Source organism: Schistocerca gregaria, chromosome X, assembly GCF_023897955.1.
Source record: "Schistocerca gregaria isolate iqSchGreg1 chromosome X, iqSchGreg1.2, whole genome shotgun sequence".
NCBI classification, from domain to species: domain Eukaryota; kingdom Metazoa; phylum Arthropoda; class Insecta; order Orthoptera; family Acrididae; genus Schistocerca; species Schistocerca gregaria.
In genome coordinates this window covers 515,511,472-515,538,494 of record NC_064931.1, presented here as the reverse complement: position 1 = coordinate 515,538,494, position 27,023 = coordinate 515,511,472, and the positions used below count along the sequence as shown (strand labels likewise).

Below are 27,023 nucleotides of genomic sequence, written 5' to 3'. Positions count from 1 at the left end.
GTAGACAACTTTCACAAATCGTAATAGAAAGATTCTGCCTTTAATGAAGGAAGAAATCCTTTCAAATTAGGCATCTGAAGAATCTCTTGCAGTCTCCACACAAAATTGCTGTCACAAATGCTGCATGACTATGTTGTAATCTCGGGCTGTTACACAAAGTAGCATTCTCCGGCACTAGACCTTTAATATTTCTAGTGAAAAATATTTCCTGTTATCTTGGTAGAAATAGTATTTTTAGAATATACTTCCCTTAAATTACTGATCCCAACTGTTCAGTATTGCACAAACCTTTCAATACTATTCACCTTCCACAACAGGTTTTCAAATATCAAAAAGTTCCACCATCAATATATTTAGTACTTTCATATGCATTTGACTTCAGATTCTTATATGTTCATTATTATAAGAACTAAAATGGTTAGAAAGATCCATTTGTGGCAGATATCTGACAGGACACAGTACTGAAGTAATTATAAATTTTACAAAGTACCATGCCCATAATCTCAACTAATGAGCTGATTTTGGATAAACAGAATAGATTTTCAGAAAAAAATACTTCACCTGCACAAGTTCTTGTACCATGTCCAAAAGGAGTCAGCAGGTAAGGATGATAACTTGTATTTTCATTTCCTCTGAGCCATCGATCTGGGAGATATATTCTTGCATCCTTAAAATACTTCTCAGACAGGAAATGTACATTTGGAGTAAGATCTACATGTGTCTGAAAAATCAAAGTATTAATCATAGACCATATCAAATAAAAAACTAAATCTAAACATTTGTGTTTGAATTACAGTTTCTAGGCATATCACATTCTTCATTATCCTTGCTAAGTGTTTTAAACTGAGCACGATAGACAGGTAAATATTTTCTTCTCATAAAAGAAGACAAGAATACTCTCTGAAAAACTATTTAGCTAAGCTTCTCGTGCAAACCACTATTTCTTCATCTGGTGAAATGAACACACTAAGATCTCTACAGTCGTCAACTATCCAGTTAGGTTTCTAAATACTTCATGTAAGTTTTCCCATAAAAATCTCAGCAAAACACAAGGACTCTCAGCTGAGTTGTCTGTGACTTTGTTGTATCCCACTTGTTCAATAAATATGAAGTTGCTCACAAAAAATGCATTGGAATCATTGGAAGGAAGATGATGTTCTTTCTGCAAAATGCTGTTGCCTAAGTCTGTAGCCACTTAGTGGCAAGTGTCTTCTTGTAACAAATTATTTTTATATAGTATAAAGTGTTGTGTCTGTCAGAGCTTGTGTGTTTTTGTGGTTAGAACATACAGTGGATAGCAAAGGTATTTCATGAACCATCAACCCCTACTCCAGTTGCAAATGGTACATGGGATGTATTTAAGCTGTTTGTGAGTCAGCACATGAGCTCAAATGTTTCTCATTTTACTTTCATGGTCTTCTCGTGAGCTATACATAGCAGGAAGCAATATATAGGTTGACTCTATTCAGGAATGTAAAACCTTGGGATTTTAAACTAAACCATACCACAATGCACAGTGCTCTCCTCAGTCACTCACCACTAGTGCTGGCTAAACTCTTGCATCTCTTTTGCTTTTACTAAGCAAACCCATATTGTAAGATGCTGCTCTTCTTTGGCTCTTCTGTATTTCCTATATCATTCCTACCTGATAAGGATCTCAGATTGTGGAGGAACTTAAGTATAGTCTCCAGAATGAGATTTTCACTCTGCAGTGGAGTGTGCACTGACATGAAACTTCCTGACAGATTAAAACTGTGTGCCGGACCGAGACTCGAACTCGGACCTTTGCCTTTCGCGAGCAAGTGCTCTACCAACTGAGCTACCCAAGATCGACTCATGACCTGTCCTCTTCTGGTTGGCAGAAGAGCTTCTGTGAAGTCTGGAAGGTAGGAGATGAGGTACTGACAGAATTGAAGCTGTGAGGACGGGTCGTGAGTCTTGCTTGGGTAGCTCAGTTGGTAGAGCTCTTGCCCACGAAAGGCAAAGGTCCGAGTCCGAGTCTTGGTCCGGCACACAGTTTTAATCTGTCAGTTAAGTATAGTCTGTCTGCACACTGCACAGTAAGCTGGTGAGTCCCCCCTATTCTATCTACCCCACTATGCCGCAACAAGCAACTACTGGTAGTTTCACAAGGTCGTTTCTGTGGAAACACCTTTTAAATCAGTGGTGATGCACTGCACATATATGGCCAGATTTTATTTTTTACTAATTGCATGAACAGCATACTGGAATTCATAACTAATATAACTAATGCAAGAAATGCATATGAGCATAATCTATGTAAATCAAGGCATGCAGCACTATGTTGCTAGAGGAGAAATTGATTCTTTGTCATCCTGCGTGGCAGCTGCAGTCTTCTTCTGGAAATGTTCATTTTCCAAACCACAAGCAGTGATCACTCTCCAGTTTACAGACAGACTATACAAGTAAAATGAGGGTCTTGTAGATTACCTCCTTCATGGGTGGACTACAGAAGTTGTGAATGACTATCCATTTGCTCCAGCGGACCCATGTCATAACATTACACTCACATAACCCTAATAATGACAATTACTAAACATACTAATTACACTTTATGTCATTAGACACACTGATGTAGGAAACAAGGGGGACCCAACCTTCACAAGTGAATCGGCATAATCCCCAAATGCAGATAGTCAATTAGAAAAGGAAACACATGGTGTGTATACTTAATCTTCCGTAAAAGTGGGGTAGGAACCAACAACAACAATAATAATAATAATAATAATAATAATAATAATAATAATAATAAATATGGAATAGAGGGACTCTGGAAAATAGCCTGTACCAAACGAACAGTTCACATACTTACAAACAGTGACAGGCTCTGTGAACAGCAACGGTATACCAGCCACACTGACCACTGGTACTTAGAGCACTAGTGCTTGAATTACTGAGAGCACCTCTGCAAGGTGGGATGAGCAGCAGATTAATGACATCATGCACACATATATGCAATGAGGAAAAGTTGGTGCCCTCTATTACAACCAAGCAATAAACATTAGCCACATCAGTATAAAACGTTACATATTGCATAATAAAGCATACATGATCTCAGTTGCAAGAGCAAAGAAGGAAGCCCAGAAAAATATACACCTCACTCCCCGCCCCCTCCCTTTTATCACTGTAGGTGCGATGACATCACGAACAAGATACAAATATGCATACAATGGGTGAAACAGAAGAGAAACACAGGTGGAGCACAGAGCTAATGGAATCAAGCTCTTGCAGATGATAAAAATTAGACAAGATATCTGTGATGTTGCACCTCAATCTGGCTATTAAGTGTGTGATGCTGCATATTATTTCCCTCTCTTCTAACACAATGAGGGCCTGTCCATTTCCCTCCTTGTGCAAAATGTTCAAGTTACTGGACAAGCCACTTTCTGAATGGTCTTGCTAATGTAAATGAATAATCAATGAGGACCCAGAATTGGTCAAATTTGTTTATTTATTGTCCCCTGAATCAATAATGTACATGACATGCACATGGTGATGCACAAACATACATTTGATGTTGGACATTGTGATAATGTGCTGGCATGAAGTAACATGCCAAAAGTTTACACAAACATGAGCTTACATACATATTTTCTGAGAAGTTATGGACACACAAATTTTTGGCCATGCAAATTACATACTCAGTTACACATTTGTATTTTAGTGCTATATTCCTCTAACACATACACACAACAGTACCTGGTTGGATATTCTTTCTGCACTTAACTTGCTTAGTAGCAAATGATAGAGATGAAAGATTTTTGCACATACTTGCATTAATGTTTTACTCTTTACGAAATTCTTTTATGCAATTTGTTTCATGTTTCTTTCCACCCATGTGGAGCAGAAATTCACTTGCACTGTAGAAACAATGATCAAGCAGGAATGATTTTAATTTTCTATTAAATACAGTCAGGGACTTGATTTTTTTTTATTCTGATGGCAGGCTATTGTATATTTTAATGCCTTTGTTGAAGGGAGAATTTTTAAAGGCAGAGGTGCGCATCTCTTTAACATGGAGTTCCATTTTCTGTCTAGTACCATAGTCATAGACATTTACATTTTTATTAAATTTTGTAATACTACTTTTTACAAATTTGCATAGTTCTAGTAGATACAGGGTGCCAAGGGGTACGATGAGCAACATTTGGAAGAGAGGTCTGCAGCTTTGCCTTGTTCATTATTCTTATAGCTCTATTTTGAGTAAGGAGGATGTTTGGGCTATGTGTAGAGTCTCCACAGAATATAATACCATACTGCATTACACTATGGAATTGTGCATAGTAGGCTGTGTGAACAGTTTCCGGGCTTGTGCAGTATGCAAGGATTTGTGGGGCATAGCTTGGTTTAGCTTACTATTAGTTTTATTAATGTGTGTTTGCCATTTTAGATTATCCTGAGTCCATAGGCCTAGAAATCTTGTTTTGTATTTGGAGATTTTTGGGAACTGTGTAATTTCATATCAGGCATAATTTTATTTGATCTTAGGTGGAAGTTTAGGTAAGTGGTTTTCTTTGTGTTAACTATGAGCTTTTTTTTCTCAAACCAATCACTAAGTTCATCTGTATTTCCATTTATGGCCTCTTGGAGTTCATGTTCACATTTTTGCTTGTTATGAGGATACTGGTATCATCTGTGAAGAGTGTACTGGTGCTGGCATTGATGTTCGACGGCAGGTTGTTATGTACACAAGGAAGAGCACTGGTCAAAGTATTCAGCCGTGGGACACACCTTGTGTAATATTGCAATAGTCAGAGTAGTATGTTTCGATATGTCCTTGGTTGTTATGTTTTACTGAAATTTTTTGTTTCCTATTTGTCAGGTATGAGCTGAATCAGTTTAGTGGGGTGCCTCTGAAGCCATATGACTCCAGTTTGTTGAGAAGAATCTTGTGGTCTATGACATCAAATGCCTTGGACAGATTTAGGAAGAGCCCAACTGCTTTTTGTTTTTTGTCTAGAGCATCTAGGGTGCAGTGTAAATACTCATATATGGCAGTTGTCGTGGATTTGTTTTTTCTGAAACCGTGCTGGGCATCAGATAGTATCTGGTTCTTATCAAGAAAATTTATTAGTCTTTGGTGAACTAGTCTCTCAAAGTTTACTAAACACAGGTAACAGCGATATGGGTCTATAATTTTCTGCATTGAGTTTTTCACCTTTCTTATAGACTGGGATGACTTTAGCCACTTTCATGCATTTTGGAAATGTACCTGCCATCAACGATGAGTTGTACACATTTGAGTGTGGGAGAGCTATTTTGTTTATGGAGTTTTTGATGATAAAATCTGGGATGTCATCTATTCCAGATGAGAATTTATTCTTGAGGTACTTTGCACTTAGTACAATTTCTTCAGGAGTTGTTTCCCAGAAGATGGTTCAAATGGTTCAAATGGCTCTGAGCACTATGGGACTTAACTGCTGTGGTCATCAGTCCCCTAGAACTTAGAACTACTTAAACCAAACTAACCTAAGGACATCACACACATCCATGCCCAAGGCAGGATTCGAACCTGTGACCGTAGCAGTCGCACGGTTCCGGACTGCACCCCTAGAACCGCGAGACCATCGCGGCCGGCTTTCCCAGAAGAATATAGACTCTAAAGGAGTTGTTATTTTGTTTTGTCTGTTGGGCGTGGGTTTGTTGAAGCTTTGTAACAGATTTTTAACAATATTTTCATAGTAATTGTTGAAGATATTTGCAATTTCTTGTGGATTAGTAACTCTGGTGTTGTTGTGGATCAGGATAGTGTTTTCATGTTTATGTGGCTTTTGATTTGTTTCATTCCTTATAATGCTCCACACTGCCTTGGTTTTGTTTGAGGATGTTGCCACATAGTTGTCATTTGCTGTTTGCTTTGCCAGCACTATGACTTTAAGGATTTTGACATATTGCTTGATGTATCTTTCTTGAGATGGGGTGGGGATGGTGTTGTTATTTTTTAAATACTTCAACAGATCTCTCTTCCTTCTGCAGGAAATCTTTATACCAGTTGTTATTCATGGCTTCTTATTGGGTTCTTTTGATATGGTGCGTTTGAGTTTAAGAGGAAAGGCAATATTTAAGTGATATATCTATATGTTTAGAAATAATTCCATTTTGTTGTCTGTATCGTCTGCTTCATATACTTTGTTCCATGTTTCTGCAGCTAAGGAATCATTGAAGATTTTGATGTTTTCTTTGCTGTAGTTTCTTACTTTAGTTGTGTATTTGTTGTTGCAGTCTAAGTGGAGAACATTTGGAAGGTATACGGCTTGGCCACAGTGGTCACTATAGCCTGTGTCCAGAGGTTCGACTCTGTGGTAGGGACAGTTTACAAATATCTGGTCAAGTGTGGTTTTCGTGTTGTTTTTTGCACCTGTTGGGAATGTTACTGTGGGATTCAGACTGAATGAGTTAATGAGATTCAATAGCGATCCTGTCACACACCCTGTAGACTGGAAATCAACATTGGAATCACCACATAAAATTAGTACCTTTTTGTTTTGGTGAAGTTTGTTTAGGAGTATTTCAAGGTTTTTTAGGAAGACACATGCATTGCCTGTTGAAGAATGATAGATACATGTTATGATTATACACTCCTGGAAATTGAAATAAGAACACCGTGAATTCATTGTCCCAGGAAGGGGAAACTTTATTGACACATTCCTGGTGTCAGATACATCACATGATCACACTGACAGAACCACAGGCACATAGGCACAGGCAACAGAGCATGCACAATGTCGGCACTAGTACAGTGTATATCCACCTTTTGCAGCAATGCAGGCTGCTATTCTCCCATGGAGACGATCGTAGAGATGCTGGATGTAGTCCTGTGGAACGGCTTGCCATGCCATTTCCACCTGGCGCCTCAGTTGGACCAGCGTTCATGCTGGACGTGCAGACCGCGTGGGACGACGCTTCATCCAGTCCCAAACATGCTCAATGGGGAACAGATCCGGAGCTCTTGCTGGCCAGGGTAGTTGACTTACACCTTCTAGAGCACGTTGGGTGGCACGGGATACATGCAGACGTGCATTGTCCTGTTGGAACAGCAAGTTCCCTTGCCGGTCTAGGAATGGTAGAACGATGGCTTCGATGACGGTTTGGATGTACCGTGCACTATTCAGTGTCCCCTCGACGATCACCAGAGGTGTACGGCCAGTGTAGGAGATCGCTCCCCACACCATGATGCCGGGTGTTGGCCCTGTGTGCCTCAGTCGTATGCAGTCCTGATTGTGGCGCTCACCTGCACGGTGCCAAACACGCATACGACCATCATTGGCACCAAGGCAGAAGCGACTCTCATCGCTGAAGACGACACGTCTCCATTCGTCCCTCCATTCACGCCTGTCGCGACACCACTGGAGGCGGGCTGTACGATGTTGGGGCATGAGCGGAAGATGGCCTAACAGTGTGCGGGACCGTAGCCCAGCTTCATGGAGACGGTTGCGAATGGTCCTCGCCGATACCCCAGGAGCAACAGTGTCCCTAATTTGCTGGGAAGTAGCGGTGCGGTCCCCTACGGCACTGCGTAGGATCCTACGGTCTTGGCATGCATCCGTGCATCGCTGCGGACTGGTCCCAGGTCGACGGGCACGTGCACCTTCCGCCAACCACTGGCGACAACATCGATGTACTGTGGAGACCTCACGCCCCACGTGTTGAGCAATTCGGCGGTACGTCCACCCGGCCTCCCTCATGCCCACTATACGCCCTCGCTCAATGTCCGTCAACTGCACATACGGTTCACGTCCATGCTGTCGTGGCATGCTACCAGTGTTAAAGACTGCGATGGAGCTCCGTATGCCACGGCAAACTGGCTGACACTGATGGTGGCGGTGCACAAATGCTGCGCAGCTAGCGCCATTCGACGGCCAACACCGCGGTTCCTGGTGTGTCCACTGTGCCGTGCGTGTGATCATTGCTTGTACAGCCCTCTCGCAGTGTCCGGAGCAAGTATGGTGGGTCTGACACACCGGTGTCAATGTGTTCTTTTTTCCATTTCCAGGAGTGTATTTGCTTCTAGAATTTCGATTTCAGCTGCCTCAAAATCGTTTTCTTTATTTAAGTGGTCAAACTGGTCAAAATGTCTGTAGTTTACGGAATTTCTTATAAATATGGCAGCAGCCTTTTCCTGAAGTAGTGGGAAGCTAATGTGTAACCAGGTATACTAGCTCAACTAATTTGGTCTGGTTTCAGCCAATGATCTGTAATGCAAATGACATTTACATATTGTAGGTCTGTTGTGAATACGAGTTCGATTTTTGCAAGCTTGTTTGTTATTGACTGTACATTTTGGTGGTATATGGCAAAGCTGTATGTCTGTGGACACTGACGGCTCTTTTTTGTCGCCTCTGTGGAGGTAGGGGGCTTGGCCATAAAAAAAATTTCTGGGTTTAACATCCTACCCTCGTTGGCGTAACCTGTATGGTTTACACTGGTTTTGTCTTTGGGTGAAGGTTTTTTACAGTTATGTTTTGTTCCTTCAATCTAATAGGTATTATAGGACTACTTTGCCCTTTCTTCAATTACGGTGACATTTGCGAATTTTGAACAGAGTTTATAGATTTGTGAGTTTGTGTTTGTTATGTCTCTGTTTACACGTGACCTGTTTGGAAGGTTGTGTCTAAATGGTACATCAACTAGGAACACTTTCTTTGATGAAACGTACGGTAGTTTGTTTCTTAGTGTTTTTAGTAGATTCTGGCTTTTGTTGCAGGTGACGTCGTTTGTTCCTGCTGCAATTACAACAATGTCAGAGGTGCAAGTTTTTGGAGAGTTTTGATCAACATTTTTTAGGACAACCCTTGCATTTGCTTGGGGATAGACGTAACCAAAACTTTGAATGTGATCACCTTCATTTAGAAATTTCGATATACTGCGGGCTTGGCAGTCACCCAAGATGATTGCCTTAAACTTTTGTTCACTCGTTTTTTTGTTTTTCACAGAATTTCATAGCCATTTCCAATTTGTTTTGGGTATCACTGGTGGGTAAACATGAGTTTGAAAGTTGTGTTTGCGTCGTATTCTGACGTATGATTGTCTTACCTGATTTTAGACCTGATTTCCCTTTACCTTTTGAGCTGCTGTTGCTACATAGGCCTATATCATTACTGGAGTGTTTAACTGTAGCACTAAAATCACATTCCTCATTTCCAATAGGCCTAACAAGCTTGTTATTTCCGATATTTCCGGTCACACAAACACAATACAGTAGTATTTTGTTGATCACTATCCACTGTAGCCATTTTCTTCTTTATTTCTTCATGTTCCGAGCATGCCACAGCCAGTTCTTCCCTTAAAGCATCGTTTCCCTCTTCCTGCAACGCCAACAGAACCACAAGATAGCTCACTGTTATGTACTCGGCAGACAGTTTCTCCTTCAGTATTGTGAGTTTGTTCTAGAGATCCTTGTGTTCAGAGTGTATTGCAGCTAGTTCTTCTTTTAATGTGGTAATTTCCTTTTCTTGAAGGGTGATGGAGTATTTTAAATTGTTTTCTGGTAAACGTTCGACACATGTATGGCATTGCCACTGGTCTCCATCATTTATGAATTTCAGATTAATTTTGATGCACTTATGATGATACCAACACATACATTCCATTCACAGAATGCCTCTTGCTACCCTTTTCGAGCATATGTTGCATACAAAACGCTCACATAATAACGAAACCAGGAGACGATCTTTTTCACTACCCTTCCATGGTGTCATATTTGTCGTAATGTTCCCTAACCCTAAAATCAAAACCATGACCAGCCTGCCTCACATATCATGTACGACAATCATCCAACAGATATAGTACACCTGTGTCATAGTATTTTTAACAGATGGTCGGGTCTCTTCTCTATGCCTAACTCTTTCACTCATCTTCCCAAGAATGAAAAAGGCTGGTCTTGTATCTTTTGCACCGAGCAGTTTTCTCACTTTTTCAGAGATCCTATCAAAATACAAAACTCTGTGGTAACCACTGTACTCTTTTTTTTCTGTTCCTCTGTCCTCTGTAATGTAATCATCACACCTCTGCCACATACCAAGCCCTGATTTTTTTTCCATAACACACCCTTTTTAATGCTATTTATCAAGTTCTTGCTGTATCCATTAACATGGAGTAAATGAAGGACAATTTCATACTCTATCAACGGCCTCCTTGGACTTGGGGATAGATAGGAAAGCCATCATCTTACATGCAAGAGGATGGTTTGAGCTCAGATGGAGTACCAAATAAGTAGTGGATGATTTTATGAAAATATAAAATTCCACACTGGACCCCTGAAGGTAAATATTCAAATCCAAATAAGGTAATCACCTTCCCTGACTATGTTGTATGGTGAAGTGGACATTTACATGCAAACTATTTAATTCCCTAATGAAATCAAAGTAGTTTTCCTTCATACCTTTAGACAAAAATAATATATCATGAACATTCCTTCGCCCCATTTCAGTATTAACACGATGCACCTGTAATAAAGTCATGATGTCATGCTCTAATGTAGTCTACTAATATTTGCTAGGCAGTGCAGCAAAGGATGTCCCATAGTCAGACCTTGCTTCCCAAAGTGCGTATAATCACCAAATTTAAGATAATTATAACTAAGGATCGTATCCAGAAGTTTAAGTGCATCACTAATCTCAACTGCTGGTCAGCCACTATAGGTTCTTAAATTGCCGGTAATGACACCCTGGACCACATTGATGATAATATTATGGAGCATAATTTTTTCTAGGCTGTGCTTTTGTGTCTGAGACTGTGTATTCTTTATTTTGTGAAATGTAATGTTTTATGCTGTGGTTGTTATTGTTTATTGCTTGGATGTAATGGGTGAGCCCCACCTTTCCTAGTTGTGTATAAGTATACGGGATGTGGTTAATCTACTGCTCATCCCACCTTGCAGAGGCAGTCTCAGTGACCCAAGTGCTATGCTGTGGGTACCAATGATTTGCTGCATGTTCGGTATGGCTTTTGTGTTGTTGCTTTTCTTGGAAACTGCCACTAGGATGTGATGGATAATCTGTAAGTATTCAAACTGCCACTTTGGTGTGGGCTATTGTCCAGGCTCCCTCTGCTCTGTATTTTTTATTGTTATTGGTTGTAGGTTCTACCTCACTTTTATGAAGGATACAGCACACACCATTTGGCCCCTTTTCCAGCTGACTATCTGCATTTGGGAGTTATGTTGTTTTACCAGTGGAGATTGGGTTCCCATCATTCCTACATTGACGTCTTTAACGACTTAAAAGTATTGAATGTTTAACTATTGTAAATATTAGGGTTTTGTGGCTGTAATGTTATGACATGGGGTCCACTGGGCCAAATGGATAGTCATTCATGTGTTTTCTGTTCAGATATTCACTTGAGGATGTGGCTATAGGCCACAAAACCAGTTGCGTTTCATTAAAGATTATCAGACAGCTGCATGTGCTTTTCTTTTTGCAAGACATATTGCCACAACTGGGAATGCCTGGAGCACAGAGTTGTTTGTCATTTTTATATATTGTGAACTGTAATGGTTCTATAACATCCCCTTGGAGTACGCTCTAAGCTATTGTTATGTCTTTTTTCTGCAGTGAGAAAGACATGCTGTGCTCTATTTGCTAGGAACACTTCAATCCAGCCACAAAGCTGGTCTGACATCCTTTATGCTTGTGCCTTATGCTTTACGCAACAGTATGGAACCGTCCAAATGCCTTTTGGAAGTCAAGGAACAAGGCATCAACCTGGGCACCAGCATGTACTGGATGAACAGAGTGCACTAAATTTTGCAAGATTATTGTTTTCAGAATCTATGTTGATCCCTGGGCAGGAGATGTTCAGTCTCTATCTCTAGTACAATACTACATAAACATAAAACATGTTCCAAAACTCTCCTACAGACTGACATCAGTAGTATTTTCATCTATTCAACAATTTTCCTTGAAAATGAGAGTGACATTCACATTTTTCAATTGTTTGAAACATTTTGTTCTTCCAGTGACCTACAATAGAATGATGCTAGAAGAGCAACAAGCTATTTTGCAAACCATGTGCCGAATCATATAGGTACCTCATCAGGTCCAGTCATCTTCCCTCTGTTGAGCAAGTTTAGTTCAGTTTCTATTTCATTTATGTCAATAACTGTCAGTTTGATGCTTGTGTAATGATTGAGAGGAGGAACTGGAACACGATCTTGCACAGTGAAATAATTTTGGAAAGCAGGATATAGTAATTTGGCCTTCTCTATGTTATTCTCCATTTTTGTGCCAGTATGGTCACTGAGTGAATATATAGATGGATTAGATCAGATTGCTACCTCAACATAAGACCACTGGTCATGGTGCTGACAATCTGTGATGCTCCACGTGTCATCGCACTATCTCTGTTGATACTTGTCTCACTGCAAATGAGCCCATTTCCCAATTCAAAGTATGCGACATTCCCATACAGTCCTGCAAGGCAGGGTCAACTATTTCTGTCCTCTTGGGCTCTGGCTGTTGAACTATTAAATGAAGTCTTGATGAGCTGTGATCCTCCCACTGTCAAATTCTGATATATGCCTGCAGATGTTTCTCCTATGTACACAAGGTATAACTTAATATTCTTACAAACAATCAATATTCAAATGTCATTTCTGAATGAAAATTCCACTGTGTAATCTTTCTTTATACAGGAGAATCACCTAAAACTCGCACCGCAAATACTGCACAGATGGAAAGTGCTATTCATGTGCGGTTTTCGCAGAATGGATTGAAACTCAGGGGCATGTATTTTTATCCAATAAACAGATTGTAATAATACTTAAAAAGTCAATATTTATGCAAAAATACTCCTTTTAAATGGAACAATGCCTACTGACATTAACAAACTAAAACTAGCGAAAATTAGAATGTCAGTGGTGTCTGTTGTGGGATTATAGTGCAGGTCTTTTATGAGATATTGTATTTTGAAAACTTTCCACACCAATACTTGTTTTCAACCTGTGTAGTTACTAGGTACAGTGCTGTTATGTTTGCTTACAGTGTGCTTGTGTGTTCCTCGAGTTCACTGCGACTTGCTAGTCAGTTAGTGTGTGACAGTCCAAGCAGTAATTCATGAGTGGATGATGGGATTTTCAAAAAGAGACAACATGCTCATTGTGTATGGAAAGTGTAGGAAGAATGCAGTTTGGACTCCTACAGTGTATGCGACAACATAGCCCAATAAATGTCAACCAGCTCGGCAGTTATTTATCAACTTCTTCAACTAGTTATGTGAAGGTGGTAGTTTAACATCTAGACAATGTAACAGGAGGAATCAAGTGACAACATAATAGGGGTAAATAAATATTCTTGCCGCTGTTGCAGTTGATCCACACATTAGCTACCATGTAATCACACAAAGAAGTGGTATTAGTCAGGCAAGAGTCCTACACATTTTGCATTGACGTAGGTTCCATTCCTATCATATCTCTATCCATCAAGAGATGCATGGAAATGATTATGAGAATTGTGTTAACTTCTGTACGTGGACATTAAGAAAGGATACTCCAGATGTTTCATGTATCTTGTTCAGTGATGAAGCCACATTTGCCAGTAATGGACAAGTAAACACCTGAAACATGCACCATTAGCATTGTTAGGTAGAATGAAGTGTAAATGTGTTGTGTGGGATAGTGAACCATCAGCTCATAGGCTCATTTTTCATAGACAGAACGGTGAATGTGCACAAGTATCACAACCTCCTAAGAGATCATCTTACATGGATGGTAGAAGATGTTCCTCTGATAACCAAGAGGAACCAGTAGCACCAACATGATGGATGTACAGCCTGTAGTGAAGGAAGTACTTCAGCATGTCTTCAAGAATTGTTTTCAAATTGGATTGGATGCAGAGGACCTGTACGTTGGCCAGCCCATTCCCTGGATTTGATGCCTGTAAACGTTTTCTGTGGGAAAAGCTGGAAGACACTGTTTACAAGGACATACCAACTACACCTGAGAAATTCAATGACATATTACTGCACCCTGCTTGGACATTTCTGCTGAAATGCTAGCACATGGGCAGTAGTCATTCCATACTAGACAGGAAGTGTGTATTGCCGCTGCCACTGGTCCTTCAGAACACAACCTGTGAAGGTAAGTGTCGGTGCGGGAGATTTTCAAAATATTATATTTTGTAAATGACTCACACTAGAATCCTTTCAACAAACACCACTGAATTCTAATTTACCCTACTTTAAGTTTGTTAATGTCAATAGGTATTGTTTCATTCAAAAGTGTGTGTTCACACAAAAAATACACTTTTTAAGTATTATTACTACGTGTTTATTGGCTAACAATCTGAGCCCCTGCCTACTAATCCATTATGTGAAAAATGCACATCAAAAGCACTTTCCATTTCTGCAATATTTTTTGCAGTGCAAGTTTTATGTGAGTCACCCTGTATAGAAAATGTAGATATAATTACTTCCACCTACTCTGTGCAGTTGTGCTGGAAAGCTAGTCATTTGTGTCTGTAGCAAAATTGGTGTCAATTAGACATTTGTTTCATGACAACTACATTGTGTTGCAATTTTAATGACCAGCAGTGTAATATTTTCCAAGTCCATTTTGTGGGACACTCAAATTTTTGACCAATCCCAAAGGGATTTACTTTTCCTGGTAATCTGCTACATTGACATCAGGCTTCATATCATTCATTGAAAAATGTATTGAAGCTCTGTGATAACTGTATAGGATCTCAAATGGTGTCATATTCGAGTTTAATTTTAGAAACTTCAGAGTCATACACTTTAATACCAAATTCAGATTTAATGACAGACCTCACTATTTTTGATTTATACTTGTAAACTGTTGTTTGTTTAACAGTACAGTATAATGTGAGTGGGAAGCATGTGAGGCCTAGCACCTTACAAAATAGTCTTCAGAGGAGATATTTTAAGAATATATATAAAAGCAACAGATTGCAAATCACAAAGTATGCTAAATAAAGTTTCCATGTTTACATACAAACACTTCTTCACTTTTGCTTTCAGTATTAGGCAACAAAGCCTGCTGTGATACCATTTCAAACAATTATGGCCTTTTTCCTCTTTTGGAGCTATATATTTGTGATTTTTCTCTAACTGGTTCATTTCTAATCCTGTCCATCATCACAAAGTCTTCTAGTCTTCTGAAAAATCTCATTTCTTGTGCTTGTATTATACTTGTCAATAAAGATACAACATTCTCTTCACTAAGGGAGAGTGGGGGCAGAATTTCATTGATGGATCTTTTCTGTGCTTTGTCTCCCAAATTTTTGGTAATTTTTCATACATGAAACTGGATTTATTTATTCTTCTTTTCTATGCCTTGGCTCTAGCCATAAGTTTCCATCCCAGGTAAGTGAAATAATCTAATATTTATAATATACTATAATATCACTATTAACTACAATCTCTGATGTCTTGGCTCTGGTCACACAATTGTCATTACTCATCTTTTGTTGGAAGAAATATTCATGTTTTATTCTCTGCATGCTTTTCTTCGGATGTGAATAGTTAACTGAATATTGGTTTTATTATCATAAAATAAAACTACATCACTGACAAACTGATTGAGCTGAGCATAATGTTCCTGTCCAATTAAAATTGTTTTTAAAATTTATCTTCTCATTCTCTTAATGTGGCACATATATAAATGTTAAAAATGTTTGGTAAATACAACTTACTTGTCTTACTAGACTGTAAGTAAGTGTGTTTTCTCAAAAAACCACTATGCTGATCTGCAAAATGTGCTCAGCGAGTGTAATCAGGACAATAAAGCCACACTAATAGGTGATTTAAATGAAAGGGTAGGCAATACCATTACACCAAATTTCCTTGTACCTGACAGAGAAATAACATGTAAGAAGAAGGGAAACATACTTATAAACTCTGTAACATTCAATAAATTAAAACTTACAAATACATAAGTATACTTGGACAAATAGGAGTTACACCTCAATGACAGAATATCTGGTGACTAACAACAAACTAGATGAACAAGGAAGAGATAGCACTATCTAAAGAAGGAACAATACAGTATCAAGTAACTTGATATGTATCTCTTGAAGAGATATATTTGCTAGGTGAAAACAGATGGGAAACATTCCTAAAAAAGTACAAATAAAAAAGTGTATAAAGATGTCTGCTTAATGATGGCAGTATGAGAAATATTTACTAAAACTGAATTAACAATGAGTTGTGACTGACTCATAAAAGGGATAATAACAATGAAGAGTGGAAATACAGACCAAAATGTAGCAAATGAGGCCCAAGGGAAAAAACAGATTCCTTGTTAACATTAGTTCAATGACACATCTGGCAAAAAACGGGAATATTACACACAGCAAAGAAACGGCACCAAATCCATATGGTACTGAATGCAGCACACCAAAAATACTAAAAATAATTTAGTCATGTTATTGAGGACACTGTACTTCAATAATAAAAACTTTAAATTCATTAAAAATTAAAGTTTTAAATTTGAACAATAGAGATAAAGTATGAGTCAACACAGTAAAGAAAGTAGAAGGGGGAAAAAACACACTATAACCCAATGGCTTGATACAAATGCCGAACAGACAAAACAAAGAGTTGATGGTGTTCTTTTAAATATTTCTGAGAAAAATAAGGAAAAAGCCTATTAATGTAACCAATTGAAAGTTTATTTAAGAGTTGTTTATGTTATCTCAATCAATCATCTGCTGATAAAAGAAAATTTAAGATAATTGAAGCAATTGGGTATAGACAAATTTCAGCCATATAATTTGTAACTGATATCTACTTACACCTTTTGGGACATGATAACCAGACAGAATGAGATCCTTCTGAATTATTCTTGATACCTCAGTTCCAATTGGATAAAATCTAGAAATAATTCCAAAAGACAAGCATAAATTAGTATTAACAAGCAACACTAGCAAGTACTTGTTATAATAACATACAAAACAGTACAAAGTAAAAAAAAACAAAAAAACAATGCAATATTTATGAGAAAAATGCTTGGTGATAGAGGTAATTGCTTCAAGTTTAAGAGTTCACTATTCCAGGAACTATGGGAGACACTGCATCTGCAGGCATCACTGATTTAGTATCAGGGTAGCTGGCACACTGCAGTCATTGCACATAGTCAATGACGCAACATATACTGGTAAAACTGTGAAGGATGAACAATGGCATGCCAACTGTAGTGCACCAATATGCTGTTAACTGATTTGACCTACTTGTGTGATGCGTGCTACTAATGTATGGCTGTACCCAGGTAGTCAAGTAGCAAAGGAACTTTATTAGTCTTCTGAATAACTACAGTAACAGTTTCCTACAAGGTACAATCCATATAATTTTGCTAGCACAGTCACTGATATTGCCTGGTCTGTCCTAACAGGGCACTCTGGCCATCCAGTGGAAGAATACCAGGCAAGTGAGGTAGTATCACGTGACTCGGGGATGCGAAATAGTGCCGACAATAGCAGCACTACAAATGGCAAGCACAGCACCATGTACAGTAAGCATAGCGCCACTGATACAGTGGCAACTGGAGGTGTGATCTTCCACAGTTGTGTTGCTGGCTTACTTGAAGGGTAGCAACACACAGTACACTGCTGTGTCGCTGGTGGATGGGACATAGAAGACAGATTTCTGCTTAATGATGGCAGTATGAGAAATATGTACCAAAACTGAATCAACAATGAGTTGTTTCATACAGAGCAGCTGGTGGAACCATCTTCCTGGGCGGTCAGTGACTGTGATATAGGTGACCACCAAGGGTACTGCATTCCCTCTTCCCCAAGGGAGAGGCAGTGGGGACATCAAGGAGGAGTGCCGTCGGCAGTGGAGACTCGGACCCAAAAGCGAGGACTGAAGGCTGGCAGGACTGAGGTGGCTGCGAAGAAAGAGCAGCCCACTTGGCTGAGAATAGGGAAGAGTGTACGTTGAAATAATGTATGTGCACGGCTGTCAGTGAGAAAGGTCAACTGGGCTACCAAAGGTGGCACGATCTGCTGTGGCCGGGCCATACGACAAAACTTCCAGGACCGCAGAACAGGAGTACATGGGAAATCTGACAGTGTGCCACAGAGGGTGTCCAGACAAGGAAAGGCAGTCTTTCTGCACAGATGAGAGGACCCCCTAAGGTCACTGGATAGAATCATGACCAAAGATGTTCAGGGGTGGCGTCCGGACCGAGACGACTCACAGTGGAGTCTGTCAGAAGGCACAACACATGCTCAGAAGTCACCTGTTGGAGAAGAGAGCAAGAGTGTGAGGTGAATGTGACTCCCCCTCAGTAAAGAAGAGGCCCAGGAGAGGATGGAGGGCCGGGCACCAAGTGTGTGGGTCAAGTGTAGAGGACAGGTGGAAAGGAAAGAGCAACTGAGGGCAACCTGTTTACAAGGGTAAAGCCATGGCCAGTGGAATGGAAGAGAGTGAAGTGACAGAGAGGGAGAGTTATGGTGTCAACAGGTGCCAAGGACACAGAAAGCAAAGGAAAGTGCCTGATAGAGAGGGGCATGAGGCAGGCCATTGGAACAAGGGCCAGAAGCATGAGACATGGTGGGTCATGGGCCGCAATGTGAAGGATGTCACCAACTGGTGGGATGAGAATGCTGCAGAAAAGTTTTACCCTCATTGCCAACTGATGTATCATCCATGTGTGATTCATGCCACTAATTAATGGATTTGCTCAGGTAGCTAAAGATCAATGGAACTTATCTCAGTATTCTGAACAAATACAGTAACAGTTTCTTAGAAAATGTGAGCCATACTGTGTATGCTAAAATAGTCAGTGACACTACCTAGTTTGTCCTAATATTGTATCACTGACCTAGCCAGGAAATGTTCATACATGGATGTCATCCACTGTTGACACACTTGTGATGACTCAGCGACTTGGATGTCACATGTAAGTCAGTAGGCCCTGACTGGAGAGCCACAGTATGCCTGTGATAAAGCCCAGTGTGTACTGTGTGCTCAGTGAATGGAACTTTGACTGGGGGAGTACTTGGCCAGGGTAGCCTAAAAGTCCAGAGAACAGTGAACTCCCCACGTTAACTCAATATCTGACAGACATTATCCAATAAAGCCATCTCGCAGAAGAATACCAAGAAATTGTGGTGGTGACACATGACTCATGGAGGCAAGATAGTGCCAACAATAGCAGTGCCATATACAGAGAGCGTAGCACCACCTGGTACCTTGGCAACTGGAGGTGTGATCTTCTGCTGTTGTGTTGCTGGCACACTGCTGTGTGGTTGGTGCTGTAGTCTAGGTGGCAGCTCAAGGTACTCCGTTAACAACCACAATGAAACACCATTACAGATCACTGCCGATACAGTTGACATATCTGTCATTCCATTTTGACATTGCATTTGTGGTCTACTACTGTGTTGATTTCTAGTATGATTCTCTCCGCACCATAGTCCTACACATCCATCTGTGTAGAAGTAGTACTTCCAATATAGATTGCAATTTCATCAAACATCAAACCATATTCAGAGACAATCATATTGCCTTCCTAATGTCAATGAGTATAGTAGTCTCTCAGGCAAACAATATACTATGCCTCATGTTCCTCTATAACCATTTAAATATGCAGGATGTTTTCTTACAAGAAGCAGTTCTGGTCAAAATTAGAAAGAAGTTATGCTACAATAGCCATTTGTCCGTTAACACACAGGCAGTGCACATTCTTCAGCTATCCTCAAAGAATCATTTACTTCTGCAAACACAGCTGGCTGCCTGCAGAGTTGATCACATGAAAGGGTCACATGTTCCTGTAATGTGTGCAGATTGTCAGTGGGTGTAGACCTTTCATCAGTAACATCATCAGATGCCAAGTTCGTTTTGTTTGCCGATGATACAAACATTGCAATACATAGCTAATCAAGTGTAGTTTTAGAATTATTGGCTAATAAAATATTTGTGGACATTAATCACTGGTTCCTAGCCAATTCTTTGTCACTAAACTTGGAAAAAATACACTACATGTAGTTCAGAACTTGTACGGGGTGTCCCACGAGTATATGCCTAACATACACTGACAAGCAGATAGAACAAGTGGACAGTGTTAAATTCTTGGGATTACAGCTTGATAATAAATTCAACTGGGAGAAGCACACCACAGAACTGCTGAAGCATCTTAACAAATCTCTATTTGCAATGCAAATTGTGTCAGACATAGGGGATACAAAAATGAAAAAGCTGGCATACTATGCTTACTTTCATTCCATAATGTCATATGGGATTATTTTTTGGGGTAATTCATCAAGCTACACTAAAGTTTTCCAGGCACAAAAATGTGCAGTAAGAGTTCTATGTGGTGTGAACTCGAGAACATCCTGCAGAAGCCTGTTTAGGGAACTAGGGATACTAACTACTGCTTCCCAATATATTTATTCCTCAATGAAATTTGTCATTAAAATATGTATCACTTTTTCAAACCAACAGCTCAATTCATGGCATCAATACTAGAAATAAGAATAATCTTCACAAAGATTTAAAGTCACTTACTGTTGTACAAAAAGGTGCATTATTCAGGAACACATATTTTCAATAACTTGCCAGCAGCCATAAAAAGCTTAACAACAAATGAAATTGATTTTAAAAGAAGCCTAAAGGATTTATTGGTGGACAACTCCTTCTACTCTATTTATGAATTTCTCAGTAGGACCAATGAACTTGTGTATATATTTTCTGCACCATTTCAGTGCAGTAATGTGTTCATCGTAAACAAGTGTGTGTGTGTGTGTGTGTGTGTGTGTGTGTGTGTGTGTGTGTGTGTGTGTGTGTGTGTGTGTGAAGTACAATCTAACTTCTGCACCATCACAGTGCAGTAACGTGTTCATTGTAAATAAGTATTGTAGTAGTTATATTATATGTTTATTACCTCATAAATAAAATAAAACTTTTTTTATTTTAAATTCAGTGCATTAGTGTTTGTAAAATGATTCTTTCATATAGCATTCATTCAAAAAAAAATGACGATCATTCCACTTGGGACCTGTGGAAGGTACATTAGCTTCTTTGTTTCAGTTGTAAATATTTGTCATTTATTATTGTTTTCCTGACATGTTCCACATCCTGGAGGACCTCCTCACTATGGATCAATTGGAATTAAAGTAAATCTAATATAATCTAAGACTACACCAATGAGTTTAAATGTCCCCCACAGCCATAAATCTAAAGGATTAAGGTCTGATGAATGGGGAGGCCATGCTGCTGGATCTCCTCTGTTCAATTCATCATTCATTAAACATTTATTTTAGACAGTGTCAAATGAAGTGCAGAAAATTAGGTTACACTCTATTGTGCCACAAGTGTTGTATTTCTGCAATTTGTTGGTTAGAAATTAGGATAAACAGCAACTCTTAATTTGTGTGCTAAGTGTATGGTCCTACGAATCTGCCATGCACAATTACTGCTAACACATTGATACTAAATTTCTTTAATTCCAGTAAATGACCACAACAAATTGTCATCAGACTATTAATTTCAGTCCATATTGACAATCTTCTTACCTGTCTGGAAAGGGAAAGCAGTTGCAACTTCTGGACAAATTACATCTTATACACAACAAATTATGAAATAACAAAAAAGGACTAATTTCATATATAGTGGAAACATGAGTTTAAAAATGTGATGAAACATACCCAAATAAAAGAGAAACAGCTTTATGTTATCCTAACGTGATTAAGTCAAAGTGGCAGTGTCAGAAGATATAAACAAAGTTAGGTTGGCATCATTAAACAGGTACAATAATACAGTGCAGACCAGACCACAGTGCCAGGAGAATCACAATGTGAAAGGCATCACTGTTCACAGCAAACTGGCGTACAGTTGCAAAAACTCATCAGGTGTCGCTACAAAAACTCATGAGCTGTCACTGCTGCAAACATATTTGACATATATGTACATACAATTAACTAAAAAACATACATTAAGCAAAAAACTTTTCTGAAAATAAAATTTATTATAATTTGTTACAATAATAAAATGAAGTACATCAAAAATTGATAAGTGAAACAATTTTTTAAAAAAATTCTTAAAAAGGAAACAGCTGAGTGACAATGTATCGCTGAAAAACTGAGGCAGTAACCTTAGATAACAGTATTAGTGCACCCATGTTCAAAGAGCTAACAAAATTACTTGAAAGTGATGAAAATGAATACAAAATTTAAGACTAGAAGAGGTAATTAGTGGCCTCTGTTGGCAAAGTCTTCCAGATGTGACATAGGCAAGTACTGACCAAAGAGACATTGGGACCAGAGGGGCCCTTCATACTCCACATCAGGACAAACACCAGAAAACATTGTGTCACTCAATTAATAAGATAAGACAGCCAATATAATATGCAGGTTATTTGAAAGTAAGGTCCGAATCACCATAACTAATCCAATGTCATGCGAACATTGAGATGCGAACATTGAGATGCGGATTTGCACTGACAGCTGGCGTACCTTGCTCATCAAACAATGCCATTTGTACTGCTATCATCAAAGCTGCTGTTTACAGTCCCAGTTCAAAATATTTAGAGCAACTGTTCAGCCTGCCAACAGTGAGATATGGTCAGTGATTCAGTTTTTGACACCAAAGAATGATGTAGTAGCAGAAATTTGTCAACAGATAACTGAGATGTATGGCCCCAATGCAACAAGTGACGGTGAAGTGCAGAAAAGGGTGAGAGCTTTCAAGGACGGATAGGAAAATGTCCATTATGTAGTGCTATCAGTGATCTCAGAAGGTTTGGTCAAAGCAGTACACAAAAAGATTTGTGTAAACCATCAGTTCACAATTTCAACTTTGCCATCAGAATTTCCAAATGTGGGTAGAACAACTTTGCACAAAACTGTCTATGAAAAGTTGCAATTTTTCCAGTTGTGTGCACATTGGTTTCCCAGGTTGCTTACTGAGAAACACAAAATGGAAAGAATGGCTTGTGCTCTTGATTTTTTGGACCAACAACATATGGAAGTGAAATATGTAAGGAATTAATTAAAAATAGATTTAAAAAAAATCTATATTGGTTTATGTTTTATAAGAAATTGGACTTTACTTTCCAAATAAGCCTCATAAATTGTAAAACAGAGTAGAGAGAGTCAAAAAGGAGAGTGATGAGAGCATTATAACAAAATAAAGCATATATCATACAAGGTAACGACTAAGAAAGGTGTACATTATAGAAGTTTTAAATTGTTAATGTAAGACACTGCCAAAAAAGACTAAGCAGGCTTTAGCAGCAAAATCGTTCTGCCTACTAAGCTATCTTCCAAACTCTTCTTGCTTTTTTTTTTACATTTTTAACTCCTCCAACAAACTGAGAGCATGACCCTTCGGTACTCTGGGAACAGTACATATGCTAATATGAATGTCCCTACAGCATGGCCAGTCTCAGCTAAATGTAAGCACAAGGCACTCTTTTTATATGGCTGCAAAGGCTCCTTAAACCTCATATTGAAAGAGCAGCCAGTTTAGCCAATATAGCATTGTTTGAAGACAATCTTGCATACTCCAAAGCCATCAATCTTAAGCACTTCCCATCTGATATCTTACCTAAATTCATAGTGTATTGTTAACTTGGAAACCAAATCTAACATTAGATTTTCTAAAACATTTCTCTACTTGCTGAGATGTATTACTATGAAATTCCACAGGGACAGTTTTCATTCTTTCTTTTTTTATCACCTCTTTTTTTCTAGGTGAGAATGTGTTTGGCAGTTATGTATTCTTTCTTACTTTAGCCTATCGTACAGTTGCGCAATGTCATTTGTAGAAAAACCAGTGGATGTTGCAATTTGTTTTACATCACTGAGTTCTTTACACAATTCACTGTTGGCCAAGGGGAAATGAGTGAGAGATGATTAACTGTCAATGTAAAAAATCATATCATAGTGGATAGCAGCAACTGGCATTGATAATAAGATCAGTGCATGTAAGTTTCCTGAAAGCTCAAAATTACCATTTGTTGTTGGCTTTCATGATGGTACTCTCTAGGTAGTTAATGGAGTTGGACGCTGTCATTCTGTGGGTACTATAGTACACATTGTCTCCATTCTAATCAAGTCAGTTGTTAAACAGCACCCACTCCTCTACACAATTGCATTTCTTTGGCCTGTATTCCATTTTTGCTTCCCTAGCCCAATATTAACTTAAACACATAAGCATTAGAATACCCATTGTCTTATAGAGTTTCATTAACACACCTTTCTGTGTTTTGCTTCTCTAGTTTCTGACAATTGTTCTTCCTGCAAAAATGAATTTGTGTAACTTTTCTCCACTATATACCTATTATAATGAGGTGAAAAAGCCATGAAATACATCCTAATATCATGTTGGACCTCCTTTTGCCCGGCGTAGTGCACCAACTCGACATGGTATGGATTTAATAGGTCGTCGGAAGTCCCATGCAGAAAAACTGAGCCATGCTGCCTCTATAGCTGCCCGTAATTGCAGAAGTGTTGCCAGTGCAGGATTCTGACACAAGCTGATCTCTCAATTATGTCCCATAAATATACGATGGGTTCCTGTTGGGCAACCTGGATAGTCAAACCATGTGCTGAAATTATCAAGAATGTTCTTCAAACCAATCGCATACAAGTGCGGCCCAGTGACATGGTGCATTCCTTCATTGTTTGGAAACATGAAGGGCATGACTGGCTGAAAACATTCTCCAAGTAGCCAAACATAACCATTCCCAGTCCATGATTGGTTCATTTGGACCAGATGACCCATTCCATTCCGTGTAAACACAAACCACACTATTATGGAGCCACCACCAGCTCTAACAATGCCTTGTTAAAAACTTGGATTCACAGATTCGTTGGGTCTATGCCACACTCAAACACTACTGTCAGCTCTTACCAACTGAAATCTGGACTCATCTCACCATGCCACAGTTTCCCAGTTGTCTAGTGTCCAACTGATGTGGTGACAAGCCCAGGAGAGGCACTGCGGGCGATGTTGTGCTCTTAGCAAAGGCACTTACATCAGTTGTCTGCTGCCACAGCCCATTAATGCCAAATTTTGCCACACTGTCTTAATGGATGCACTCATTGTTATGTCCCACATTGATTTCTGTGGTTATTTCACCCTTTGTTGCTTGAATGCTATTACTGACAACTCTACGCAAACGCCACTGCTCTCATCATTAAGTAAAGGTTGTGGCGAGAGGTAATGGCTGGTATTTGGTACTCTTGTCACTCTCTTGACACTGTGGATCTTGGAATATTGAATTCCCTAACCATTTCCAAAATGGGATGTCACATGAGTCTAGCTCTAACTATCATTCTGTGTTCAAAGTTTGTTAATTCTTGTTGTAGTGCCATAATCACATCAGAAACCTTTTCACAAATGACAGCTCTGCCAATGCATTGCCCTTTTATACCTTGTGTCTGTGATACTACTGCCATATTTATGTGTGCATATTGCAATCCCATTTCTTCTGTCATCTCATTGTGTACCATAGTTCACATTGTGTTCACTAGTGAAAATGAACACAGCTTTCTCTATATAGTACCCTTACCAATACCTAATGGTGATGGAGTCAACAAGCCATTCGATCTAAAGTATCTTCAGATCTAGTCATAAACATCCCTTTCAGATATTTTCAAAGACAAGCTGCCAGCAGGAGTATTTGAGAGTTGAATGTTAGATACTTGTTACATGGGTGGCTCCACATTTCTGGACTGAGATATCTAATTTACAAAATAGTATTGCACATAAAAAATTAATTGGTAAGAGAATACGTGAGCAATTATATAGGACACTAGTGAACCCAGTAATGCTTCGCGCCTGGTAAATATGTATGGGAATTGGATATACATCCTAATCTCCTTCTCCCACCTCCCTGTCTGTCTCTTCCTCCCCCTTTTCTTTGACCATCTCCTTCTCCTCCCACTCTCTCTGTCTATCACTTCCTCACCCCCTCCTCTCTGTCCATCTCCTCCTCCCCCTACCTCTCTCCACCTGCCCCCTTCCCCCCCCCCCCCCCCCCCTTCACACTGTCTGTATGCTACTTCCACCTCTTTGTGTACATTTCCTGGCCCTACCTGTCAGTCTCCTCTTTTCCTGCAGGATTAGAAAGTTTTGGACAATTCAGATTCTATAGTACTATTCTAATCATAAGCTGATAAACCATGAATAGGACTTTCCTATTTTCTATCAAGTCAACTGCAAGGAAGAAAACAAAACAGTGCATAGCTGTAAATACAATTTCTGTTTAAAACTATATATAAGGATAATGAATATAAATGGGAGAAACAATTTGTCTAATGGTTTAAATGTCCAGTTATCATACAATCCAGAAGACTGCAAGAGCTGATGAGGACGAGAATTATCACACAATTGGCTTAACAGCTCATGCGTCAAAGTTGCTGACAAGAAAAATATACAGAAGAATGGAAAATAAAATTGGGGATCAGTTAAATGATGATTAGTTTGGTTTTAGTAAAGACAAAGGCACCAGACAGGCAGTTCTGGCGTTGTGGTTGATAATGGAAGCAAGACTGAAGAAAGGTCAAGACACTTCAATAGGATCTGTCAACCTGGAAAAGGCATTTGACAATGTAACATTGTGCAAGATGTTCGAAATTCTGAGGAAAATAGGGATAAGCTATAATGAAATATGTGTAATATACAATATGTACAATAACCAGGAGGAAACAATAAGAGTGGAAGGCAAAGAATGAAGTGCTCCTATTAAAAAGGGGGTAAGACATGGATGTAATCTTTTTCCCCTATTGTTCAATGTCTGCACTGAAGAAGCAATAACAGAAATAAAAAGAAAGTTCAAAAGTGAAATTAAAATTCAAGGTGATGATCAAAAATTAGATGAAGCTAAGGAATTCTGCTACCTAGGGAGCAAAATTACCCACGACGGAAGGAGCAAGGATGGCATAAAAAGGAGACTACCACAGGCATAAAGGGCATGCCTAGCCAAGAGAAAGATACTAGTATCAAACATAGGCCTAAATTTGAGGAAGAAAGTTTGGAGACTATGTTTGGAGCATAGCATTGTATGGTAGTGAACATGGACTGTGGGAAAACCAGAA

At 39.2% G+C, this 27,023-nt stretch overlaps 1 protein-coding gene across 1 annotated transcript in view; it reads right to left on the bottom strand.

The window, feature by feature from the left end:
* Positions 1-27,023, bottom strand: part of LOC126299529 (probable cytochrome P450 CYP44) — a 233,793-nt gene that overhangs the window by 30,212 nt on the left and 176,558 nt on the right. Inside the window, exons 8-9 of the mRNA XM_049991511.1 lie at positions 16,770-16,848; positions 562-721 (exon numbers count right to left, since the gene is read on the bottom strand). Coding sequence (XP_049847468.1) covers positions 562-721; positions 16,770-16,848 — 239 coding nt within the window. The remainder of the gene's footprint in view (positions 1-561; positions 722-16,769; positions 16,849-27,023) is intronic.